The 13,086-nt window shown below is 52.3% G+C and overlaps 1 protein-coding gene across 1 annotated transcript in view; it reads right to left on the reverse strand.

The window, feature by feature from the left end:
- Nucleotides 1-889: 889 nt before the first annotated feature.
- Nucleotides 890-13,086, reverse strand: part of LOC144941112 (F-BAR domain only protein 2-like) — a 91,633-nt gene continuing 79,436 nt past the window's right edge. The window contains 7 exon segments of the mRNA XM_078867608.1: nt 890-3,346; nt 3,772-3,936; nt 6,343-6,407; nt 7,126-7,328; nt 8,716-8,848; nt 9,747-9,902; nt 11,795-11,909. Coding sequence (XP_078723734.1) covers nt 3,324-3,346; nt 3,772-3,936; nt 6,343-6,407; nt 7,126-7,328; nt 8,716-8,848; nt 9,747-9,902; nt 11,795-11,909 — 860 coding nt within the window. The 3' untranslated portion in view covers nt 890-3,323.

A 13,086-nucleotide genomic window follows, 5' to 3' on the forward strand; every position in this document is an offset into this window, starting at 1 on the left:
CTCGACTGCTACCACCACGGACGTTGATGCCATGAACTCACCCCTCGAGTCTTCCGCCCATGCCAGGGACTCTCTCTGCCAGGCCGATGGCTCCCCCCTCTCGTCCGCGCCGTCTTCGCAAACAAAATTCTGCTTATCGTTGGCCTCGCACTGCTCGACTTTGGGAACTCGTTCCCAACATCGCACTTTCCAAACCCCGACAAACTTGCTCGATTCCATGAAATGTTCTAAGTCAAGGGTCATGATGACATTAAGAATGTCGATTTAAAGCTTTCGTGACTGCAGGGATTCATCTTCTTGGTTCTTTCGGTAAAGTCACGTAGAATGGAAGTAAATGTTTTATTTTTATTATTTCCATTCTACGTTACTTTACCGAAAGAACCAAGAAGATTAACAATGTCGTTTTTAACACTCCTGTCCCATTAATAGTGCTCTCCGAGGCTGGTTTTCGTGCAAAGCTATTCCGTGTCAATCCACTGCTGGACGAAGGCCTTTCCCCACGCCATGGCACTCGAGGTTGGGTTGTGTTGACCTCACCTCACTGGGCTGGTTCGGGCGAGATCCGAGAAGCTCGACTCCAAAGACACGCTGGTCCTTATCCGTGAGCGGCCCTTTCGCCTCGAGAGAGTGACGCAGGTTACGCTTGCAAAAAGAGGCTTGTCCTGGTCTCTTAAGTGCTTTAACTAGGATCCACAAAATCTATTGTAAACTCTGCCACTCACCGGTCGGCACTGTTGGATATTTGACCTTTGCTCAGACAGCGAGATGTGCAACAACTGACGTTTCAGGCAACAGTCCTCAAGGTGAGATGTGCTCCCTCCGTTGGGGTGCGTACGTGCGCGTGCGCGTGTGTGCGCGCGCACGCTCCCATCAGACGAGACAAACGTGCGTCCATCAATAGATGTCTTTATATGCGAACGGATCTGTTTGGCATATACAAGTGAAAGCGGTAACGGTAAGTTCTACATGGACGGTTACGTTGGCGGTATATACACGGCATCTCTCGGTGTGTTAGCACCGCACAGAGAGGACATGACAGAGGCGGAAGTTAAGAAGAAACAAAAAGTAAATAAAAAAATCACCGTTATTTCATTTTTATAACCCAACGGGAATTTGTAATTTTTCCGATTTGTTAATTTTTTTTGTTTTGTTACCGAACAGAAAACCCCCCTCGGTGTACGTACAGCACACGATCCGTCCTCCCCCGCTCTAGAATATACATTTTCTTAAATTTTATTACAAGTGCAACACATTAAAAAAAAATATTCTTAAGAGTGACTGAATCTCTATATATGTACAATTTCTGTTGTCTGTATTACGACTACCATCATCATCATTATCATATAGGTGCTCAGGAACAAATCACCGACTATTTACATTAGAATATATCGTGTCTTTTTTTTGTTTTGTTTTAACTCGCCACCACGTAAGGCAGGTCTAACATTTAAAATGAGTGAGAAACCTACAGCGTTCTCGACTAGACACGAGCACACACACACAGCAGCAGCAGCAGTCAAACATCATCATCATCCCTTCCAGAGGAGCAGCTTAGAGCCTCTGGCAGATGCGTCGCGGTATTGCAGGGTCACACACGTGCAAATATGTGCACACGCGCATGTACACGCACACACGTACACACGCGCATGTACACGCACACACGCACACACATACACACGCACATGTACACGCACACACGTACACACGCGCATGTACATGCACACACGCGCATGTACATGCACACACACACGTACACACACGCATGTGCACACGCGCATGCACACACGTACACACACGCATGTACACGCACACACGTACACACGCGCATGTACACGCACACACGCGCATGTACACGCACACACACGTACACACACGCATGTGCACATGCGCATGCACACACGTACACACACGCATGTACACGCACACACCCGCATGTACACGCACGCACACACACGTACACACACGCATGTGCACACACGCATGTGCACACGCGCATGCACACACGTACACACACGCATGTACACGCACGCATGTACACGCACACACGTACACACACGTACACACATGCATGTACACACGCACACGTACACACACGCACGCACACGGACACACACGCATGTACACGCACACACGCACACACACAGACAAAGACGCACGCACACACACAAAGACGCACACACGCACAAAGACGCACACACGCACAAAGACGCACACACGCACAAAGACGCACGCACGCACAAAGACACGCGCCCAGAGGCACGCGAACCCTGCCAAGCAGACAGTAGCAAACGAATCAAAATTACAACAACAACCAAAACGAAGACAAAATCAAGGATCTTGGAGAGAGAGAGAGAGAATCAACATAAACCCACGTATGCGTGTCTGCATATGTGTGTAAATATTTATATCGACACCACTGGGACGATTAGTGATCGCAGCATCGAACGATGGGCAGGGGGGCAGCGGCGTTGCGCAACGATGGCACTGCCCCCCCCCCCCGCCGCTGTCGACGAGAATACAACGGCGGCAGCAGGCGACGCCAAACACAGCCGGTGTGCCAGCCGTGCGCGCGTCTCACGCACGTGGCATCGCACAGTCACCGCGCGCACTCGACGGCGACGGGAAGCCGGGCCAGAGGAGAAAAGAAACAACACTATATATATAAAACATTACAATAACAACGATACCAACGTTAACACCATGAAGTAATTCCTACCCCTATAACGAAACAAAAAAAACTTAACAAGGGTATACAATGTAAAGTGCAAAGTTCTTGCTTAATGGCTTGTCCATGGGAGGACCGGCAGGCAGGTCCGTAGAGACACACAACGGCCACGCCGTGTGTACCGGCGGCGTGGGAGAGAACTGGCGACGTTGGGAGCTGTGGTGGCACCTTGGGGGGGGGGGGGGGTGCTGCGGGTGATGGTGTGGAGTGGGGGGTCGGGGGGCACCTGCAGGAGCTGGCAACATTTAGGGTCAGGGAGTGGGGGGGGCAGCCTCCATCACCACCGTGCGTTCGGCCGAAACCAGCGGACTCGCAGACGCACGGACGGACAGACGGACGCCAATCCAGTCGGGAGCACCCGGCACCGGCGAGGCTGGAAGAGGCTTGCGGCTCGCGTCGGGAGTTGGCGAGAATCTTCCGGCCTCCACGCTCGCCGGGCTCTGCGGCCCCGACTGACAACCCCTCCAGGCTCCAGCCCACGCCAGCGTCGACCGCAGCGCCAACGCTCACGGGCGCCACAACCGCTAGTGGCGGCGGAGGGGAGCGGCGCGTGCGGGGAGGGAGGTCCGGCTGGCGCAGGAGGGGCGGCGCTGTCGGTGGGTCAGCAGTCCACCAAGTACTTACCTGCGGGACACGGCTTAGGTTGGCATTGATGGCGTACACTTCGGTGAGCACGCGCGGCGGAGTGAGCGTGTGTGTGTGTGTGCGTATATGGACACGAGCGCCAGAGGTGGAGATGGAGCGGCGACAGTGAGATAGTGGGTCGACGAGCGGGCGAGCGAACGGGTGGGTAGTTGGGTGGGCAGGTGGGTGCGTAGGTGAAGCAATACGTGGGTAAAGTAAATGAGTACGTGAGCAAACGAGGGAGCGAAGTAGAGATGAGAGGGTGAATTTCGTGGTGAGCGAGTGAAATGAAGTCATCGAGTGAGTGACTGTGTGCGTAAATGTAACATAACCAATGAGTGAGCGTACGAGTGAACGAGTGAGCAAATGAATAAATCAGCAAACGGGTGAGCGCACGTGAGTGTGCGAGCGAGTGAGCTCCTGACCAGTGGTCATCCTCTTCTTGAGCAGCGAGAGGCGGTAGCCGGGGCCCACGAGTTCGAGCTGCAGGCCCGAGAGGGAAGCTCCCTCGCAGCCAAACTGCACGGCGAGCGTGGACGGGGAGCTGGGTCCCGCCGACACGTCCAGGTGTGCTCGCAGTGAGCCGCAGCCTACGCACGCGCGCACGGGGGCAGCCACGCAATCACACAACAACGACGAGAGAGAACCACTTAACCAGGCAACAGGACAATCACAGAACCGCAGAATCATAGAACGCAAACCACACAGCCTCACAATCAAGCAACGCAACCACACAGCAGCACAAAGATCACGCAACAACACAACCACGCAGCCTAGAGGAAACAACCACCATCGTGCAACCACCACACAATCACGCGATCACACAACCACACGACGACGAGAGAGAACCACTTAACCAGGCAACAGGACGATCATAGAACCGCAGAATCATAGGACGCAAACCACACAGCCTCACAATCAAGCAACGCAACCACACAGCAGCACAAAGATCACGCAACAACACAACCACGCAGCCTAGAGGAAACAACCACCATCGTGCAACCACCACACAATCACGCGATCACACAACTATGCAACCAACGAGTTTAAACTCTGGAAAACAGACGCAATCAAGATACTAGTTCTTATCTTCATATCACTGTTGCTTTTATCATCGCGTCTTTATGATCTGCCCCCCCCCAAATGGTTATGGTGGTGGTGCGGAATATGACCAATGCCCTTTTGAGGACAACGGAACCTCACTCGCCACCACAGACTCATCACTTTTTCGGAGGATAAATGCACGCAAGGCTGGTCTAATCATATAATAATTGTATTGTTTATAGAATTTGCCATATTCTTTCTGGATCTTAACCATCCCTCCCAGGACCGCTTTAGGTATTCGCCACCGATGTTAGCCATGGTCGGCAATCCAACTCGGGGTCACCAGGTTTGTTGGGCAACACGCTGCCCACTGTGCCACCATTGCCCACAAACAAACACACACACACATACAAAGATACCCTGTATGGGAATTAACAGACTGTGGGGCAAGTGCTGTTAGGAGCTATAAAGGTGGAAACGGCACATGAGGGAGGGAGTGGGTGGCCAGTACCACACTTGGCTGCATTTGTCTCCTTAGTGGCGATGTTTACACACCGCACTAGGTACTCTTTTGAGGCTGAGTCAACCTAGGGGAGGCCCAGGACTGGTTCAGATAACCATCACTGGTGTTGGCCGTAAGCAGGAATCGAACTCGGGTCACCGGGTTCGTAGCACAGCACGCTAATCGCTACAATCCCCACCCACAAAGCCATATACACACACACACACAACTACACACACACACACACACAACTACACACACACACACACACAACTATACACACACACACACACAACTATACACACACACACACACAACTATACACACACACACACACACAACTACACACACACACAACTACACACACACACACAACTACACACACACAACTACACACACACACACAACTACACACACACACACCACTACACACACACACACAACTACACACACACACACACAACCACACACACACACAACCACACACACACACAACCACACACACACACAACTACACACACACACACAACTACACACACACACAACTACACACACACACACAACTACACACACACACACAACTACACACACACACACACACAACTACACACACACACACACAACTACACACACACACACACAACTACACACACACACACACACAACTACACACACACACACACACAACTCCACACACACAACTACACACACACACACACACAACTACACACACACACACACACAACTACACACACACACACACAACTACACACACACACAACTACACACACACACACACAACTACACACACACACAACTACACACACACACACAACTACACACACACACACAACTACACACACACACACAACTACACACACACACACAACTACACACACACAACTACACACACACACACAACTACACACACACACACACAACTACACACACACACAACTACACACACACACACACAACTACACACACACAACTACACACACACACACACAACTACACACACACACACACAACTACACACACACACACACAACTACACACACACAACTACACACACACACACACACAACTACACACACACACACACACAACTACACACACACACAACTACACACACACACAACTACACACACACACAACTACACACACACAACTACACACACACAACTACACACACACAACTACACACACACACACACACAACTACACACACACACAACTACACACACACACACACAACTACACACACACACACACAACCACACACACACACACAACTACACACACACACACAACTACACACACACACAACTACACACACAACTACACACACACACACACATATTCACACGCCATGCAGACAAAGATCCACCGTATAGTCTTAACAGACTGTAGGAGCAAGTGCTGTTCGCAAATATCGCATCTCACTCACCCGCCCCATCTGACTTGTCAGATATTTCTGGTATTTTCCAAAGTGCCCTGCTTTGCTCAGCATTCCTGCAGCAATGTCACAATAGAAATAGCAAAAAAGAGAAAGAGGGGGGGGGGGAGGGGTTATAAAAAATCATTGTTGACACAAAGGACAAGGTAATACAAACACGTGAGAAATTCATTTAAGGACATGTTGTTACTTAGGTGTGTTAGGCTATTCACAGGTAACATTTGGATTGTTATAATAACTTTGCCACGAAGGTTACTTTAAAGAGGGTACGGCTAGAAATGATGGTGCCCGCGGCAGACGGATTGGTAACGGGGAGAGAGGGAAAGGCAGAAAGAGATGGGGTGGGGGAGACAAAAAAAGAGCTTCATAGCTCATCGGATTCCTCAAGAATAAACACATACTCTGATTCTGAGAATGCAAGGTGATAAGAGGGACGAGATGGGGAGAGGCACAGCAGGAAGGAAGAGAATGAGAGTAGACACAGAAAAGCATGGAGTGAGAAGGCATGGTGGGGCTAGGAGAGATGGCAGGGCATGGTGGGAGGCTAGGGGAGACAGGAGAAGAAGTAAGGGCAAGGAGACACGGGGCATGGCAAGGCAGAGGATGGGCACAGGCAAGGTAGGCCAGAGAGAGTGAGACGGTCAAGACAAAGGGAGGATGGCAAGGCATGGCAGGGCAGGGTCAGACTGGTCACAGCAGGGTAGGGCAGGGCAGGGTCAGACTTGTCACAGCAGGGCATGGCAGGGCAAGGCAAGGCGCAAGGCGGGAACCCACCAGATGGCGGGCGGCTGGGCCTGCATGCCGAGCACGCCGCCGTCCACGGGGATGATGACCTGCACGCTGGTGAGCGGCACCGGCGCGGCCATGGCAGCGCTGTTGAAGCGGTAGTCGACCTGCACCTCGGTGGCCGTCGGCTCGCACTTCCAGCGCGCCACCAGGCTCAGCGGCACCGACTGGGCGCCGCCCGACACGCTCACCTGGACACGCCGGGCCGGGAGGATGGGCGCGGCGGGCACAGGCGGTGTTACAGCTACGGGTACTGCTAGGGGTGGGCGCTAGCTATGGTCACTGCTATGGCTGGCGCTCGAGGTAGGCAATAGATACGGATAATGCTGTGGGTGCAGCTGGAGTAGCCTGGAGTAATGGGTATTGCTATGGGTACAGCTAGGAGTGTGCTGTAGCTATGGGTACAGCTAGGCGTGGGCTGTAGCTATGGGTACAGCTAGGCGTGGGCTGTAGCTATGGGTACAGCTAGGAGTGTGCTGTAGCTATGGGTACAGCTAGGAGTGTGCTGTAGCTATGGGTACAGCTAGGAGTGTGCTGTAGCTATGGGTACAGCTAGGTGTGGGCTGTAGCTATGGGTACAACTAGGCGTGGGCTGTAGCTATTGGTACAGCTAGGCGTGGGGTGTAGCTATGGGCACTGCTACGGGTACAGCTAGGGGTAGGCAATAGCTATGGGCACTGCTACGGGTACAGCTAGGGGTAGGCAGTAGCTATGGGCACTGCTACGGGTACAGCTAGGGGTAGGCTGCAGCTATTGGCACAGCTAGGGGTGGACTGTATCTATGGGCACTGCTACGGGTACCGCTAGGGGTGGGCAGTAGCTATGGGTACAGCTAAGTGTAGGTTAAAGCGATGAGAACAGTTGGGGGTAGGCTGTCTATGTTTGTTTGCTATCAACGCTACGGTTTGCCTTTAGTTCAGCGAGCGGCTACGACACGTGCATAGATGACAGCCGTGACAGCGAGAGCAGCACAACCACTAACGGCAGCCGAGCCCCCTTGAGGCCAATAGCTGCATGGACACTGGAAGGTCAGTCGCCACTGCTTGCGGTGCTGCACCAGCCGCCAAACAATGAGATGACATCCTGTAGCAGTAGCAGTAATAATACAAATGAAACCTCGCAAAACAACCCCCGGGATCGAGGAGATTGAAGGAAGTGACGATGAAGCGTGGCGGTGGTGGCGGCTGAGTGGGAAGCGGTGGTGTAGCGGTTAGCGCGGTGCGCTACGAACCCGGCGAACCGAGTTCGATACCCACTCACGGCCAATGATGGTGGCGAATATTTCAACTGGTCCTGGGTCTCCGCTAGGTCGGCTCAGCCTTAAAGGAGTACCTTGTGCAATGTGCAAACATCACCACAAGGGGCCACCCACCACCTCGTGTGCCGTGGAAGCCTTCATCGGCACTCGCTAACAGCGCTTGCCCCAACAGTCTGCTGCAGGTTATCCGGGGCGGGGGGGGGGATCTTCGTCTTAGTCTTTGGTGGCTATGATGGCACTGGCCGTGACGACCTCTGAACCTCGACCCGGACGCGGCAGGCGAGGGTTAGACCGGCGAGGTGCCGGGCGGCGGACGAGACCTCGTATCGCAGCACGTCCACGTTGTAGTACGTCGCCGTGGGGTTCTGCTCCGACAGCTTCTTGAGGTGCGTCGTCAGAGCCGCCATGTTCACCCAGAAGTCCTTGCAGTTGGGGTCACTCTGGGAGGGGTCACTGCGGAGAGAGGAATGAAACGCGGACCGGGGGGGGTTTGTGAATCTCGGCGGCTGATGTGCGGCACGGATGGTAGAGGGCAAGAAAAAAATGTGAGCAGTTCGAAAGCAAATTCATTTAAATTACTTTCCATTCCAATGAGTTGCTGTTTATTGTTACAGCCCTAAAGAAGTGGTGGGAAAATTCCACATTGTTCTGGAAGGTGCGAGTCTACCCGCTGACAACCGCTGTTGACTATTTCACATCAACCCCAAGAAAGATGAACACCGACCGAGACTTGAACTCATTGGCACCCTGACCACTGCACCACCTGGTCAGATAATAAACACGAGTTCTTTGTTTCCCCCAACAAAGACATACATGGCGATATACTGGTAGGAACCTCCTGGTTCCACCAGCCCACAGGGGATTATTGTGTCCGTCCGTCGTGCAGGGAGTGGCTGGGTGGGGAGGGAGGGGCTGGGTAGGGAGGGGAGGGTGGGGAAGGGCTGGGTGGGGAGGGGCTGGTTGGGGAGGGGCTGGGTGGGGAGGGGCTGGGTGGGGGGTGGGGAGGGGTTGGTCACCCCGTGGTGCCCTTATAAAACTCAACGTTTAACCTACTCACGCCGGCTTGTGCCCGCCCTCACAGTCGGGCATATTTGCGGAATACACCACGCCGCCGTTGACCCTGCCCATTGACCGAGCAACCCAACGTTCCTACCAGCTCCCTCCGCAGAGGAATGTGTTTCCGAGCATTTTTCAGGATGGCCGTTGCATTGGGACGTCTGGCAAAATTGTTCTTTGGGAGGAATGTTGGGAATGTGGGAGAAATCCCACAGCCTTATATGGAGCAGTGGCACCGTCCCCCAACCCTTCGCCCCTTTCCCGATCACCGCCACCCCCCCCCAGCGGCGCTCACCTGAAGAGCAGCGAGGCGTTGGGCCTCACGGCTTCGAGGCGGCGCGCGTGCCGCAGGCGGAAGCTGAGCACGGGCGGGGAGGTGCTGCCCCCGAAGACGCGCGCCACGCCCGCCGGGAACGACACCGTCATCTCGCCCACCACCTTCACGATGCAGCTGCACACGAGCGCAGGCACGCACGTGGGGACACGCGCGCGGCGAACGCCGACATTCACCGCCAGTGTTCAAGAAAATTACCGAATCGTAAATCCGGAATCGTTAACACCTCGAATGGCGATGCAAGCGAGTCGCGATCCCTATTAGGATGAAAGTGGAATTTGAAGCGGGACTTTTAGGAAATCTAGTTTTAGTCTTTTCTGCCAAATTTTATACAAATTGTGACATGCAAATACAGATACATTTGAACATTAGTTGTGGCTGCGGCATTGGGGAAACGAAACGACATATCTCGGACCGCGTTTGCAAACACAAGGCAGATCTGAAACACGGTCGGACCAAGACCTCTGCCGTTGCTGATCATTATTTTAACTCAGTGGGCTCACACGAAATTGACTTTTCCAAGACGAAGGTACTCTGCAAACCCACCGGCTATTATCAGAGATTTGTTCATGAAGCCATCCAGATATATAAACACAGACACAACTTCAACCGAGAAGATGGGTACAAACTGAGCAATCATTGGAAGGACGTTATTAACCAGGTAAAGTCTTAACTGGCTGTGATGCTTCCATCCTACCTGCCTATGTCAGCTGTTATATCCGACTCTCTGTCTTTATCTCTCTCTGCATCTCTCTCCGATCTCTACTCCAGTGACCCGGGTGCTGCCTAGGGGTTCACTTTCTGCCCTTCCTCCTCCCCCCCCTCTATCCCCCCCCCCTACTGCCTAGGCCTACTATACACTACACTATACACTACACTATACACTACACACTACACTTTACACTACACACTACAATATACACTACACTACACACTAAACTACACTATACACTACACTATACACTACACTATACTACACACTACTATACACTACACTATACACTACACACTACACTATACACTACTACACACTACAATACACTACACTATATACTATACACTGCACTATACACTACACTACACACTAATATACACTACACTATACACTACACTACACACTAATATACACTACACTACACACTAATATACACTACACTACACACTAATATACACTACACTACACACTACTATACACTACACTATACATTACACTATACACTCACTATACACTACTACACACTACTATACACTACACTATACATTATACTATACACTACACTATACACTACACTATACACTACTATACACTACACTATACACTACACACTAAACTACACACTACACTATACACCACACTATACACTACTATATAACCTCGTGCCACGGCAGGTCTCTCGCCTACTTCAGCAGTTTTGTCTTGCTGTGGTTGTCCCACCTGATGACGATTGCTTGTGTTGCGATCGAAACGTCGTGATCTATTATTTTTCTACCTACGTGACTTTACCGAAAGAACCCATAGAGTATTTGAACACTAATCTAATAATAAAAAATATATTGATTAGTTTTATATAGCGTCGTAAATGAAAATTGCATCTCACAAGCGCTGAGATACCTCGTGTAGCCTTAACAGACTTTTGGGGACAGTGATATTTGCACACAAGGGGATGGGTGGCCTAAACCACGCCCAGCTACCTTCATCTCCCCAGGGTAGATGTTTACACACCGCACCACGTACTCACTTGAGGTTGAGTCGACCCAGGGGAGTCGTTCAGAAAATCATAACTGGTGTTGGCCACGAGTGGGAGTCGAACTCGGGTCACCGATATCGTAGGACATCACGGGAACCGCTACACTTCCGCCCCCCACATGGACGCATTGACAGACGCGCACACTCACATACCACACACTCACATACCACAGACTCACACGCGCCCTTCGCTAGCTCCCCCTGCTGCATAGCGCTACCGCAGCACCACCGTAGGCGTGCCGGCCGTGGACGCCACGCTCACTTGTTGTGGTCGGCGCCCTTGAAGTAGGCGCTGATGGACTCGGTGAAGGCGGCGGCGATGGGCACCGAGTCGTGAGCGCTCAGCGTGAGCGGGCTGGGGCCCCGCGACGCTCCCACTGCAATTACAACGCCGACGACGAGTCACGCCGATGCCACCGCGTGGTGCCACGCGCTCCCTACCCCCGGCCATATCCTGCAGCGGCTGCTTGCTGCGTAGTAGACACGAGACCCCCCCCCCACCTCCTCGCCTCCCCCGAGATCTGTCCTAACCGTATCCCACCAAAGTCTTTCCCCTAAGTCGCCAGCCTCGTGGAGATCAGAATCAGAATATTTATCTATACTGGGGGAATCCGATAAGTTGCAAAGCACTTTTTCACAGATCCGGTGCCCATGTCGGTGCCAACGAGGTGGTAACAATGAGACAAAATAAATAAGTCGAGTCCACTACAATCTTGCATTGGTGATGACCCATCGAATAAGTCTAGGGAGAGGTCTATCGTTACCGTGCCTAGCTAACCTACCATTATCATCATCATCATTCTCACTAGCATCATCAGCCATGAACTATCCTATGCGCTGCTAGATGAAGGCCTCTCCACAGCCATCTTAACAACCCAAGAGGGATTAACTCGAGGGAAAGATTGAGGAACCAAACAATAACATTATTCAAAAGCAGCGTACAAGATAAACACGAGCAAAAAAATGGAATGTACGGGTGTGCTAAACAACCAAGAGATATCTGTCGGAGCGACAGAACTGGCAAGAATGTATACCTAAGGACAGCTACTGAAGAATCATCTTACCTATCTGAAACAAGACACCGACTTAAGCTGGACGTATGCATGAGCAAAAGCTTAAGAATAAACAGGAGACACATGACACGACAACAACGCACTCCACACTGAGGCGATCACCATCACACACGACAACAACACACTCCACAGAGGCGATCACCATCACCCAACGGCACGGCCGCTGTACCATCGGCCCAATAACAGCACGCTCTCACCGCACAACTACATTTGCCAAATTAGAAAGTAATGATTCAAGTTCAGCACAAACAAGAATATCTAGTTGTGGGGGGGGGGGGGAGCGGCGTGTGAGATTGCCTCGGGGCAGCGTGAGACGAGGTGGGGGGCGAGGTGGTGGTGGCGGGAGGGGGGGGCACGGCAGTCGTGGTGGTATTGCAATGCAGTCCACGCGTCTCCACAGCCGAGAGCAGTGATGGGCACCCCCCAGACGAGTTAGCGGGCCACAAGAGCGGCCCTCAATCGTGCTCGTGCACTAATCATG

This window comes from Lampetra fluviatilis, chromosome 24, assembly GCF_964198595.1.
Source record: "Lampetra fluviatilis chromosome 24, kcLamFluv1.1, whole genome shotgun sequence".
Taxonomy (NCBI): domain Eukaryota; kingdom Metazoa; phylum Chordata; class Hyperoartia; order Petromyzontiformes; family Petromyzontidae; genus Lampetra; species Lampetra fluviatilis.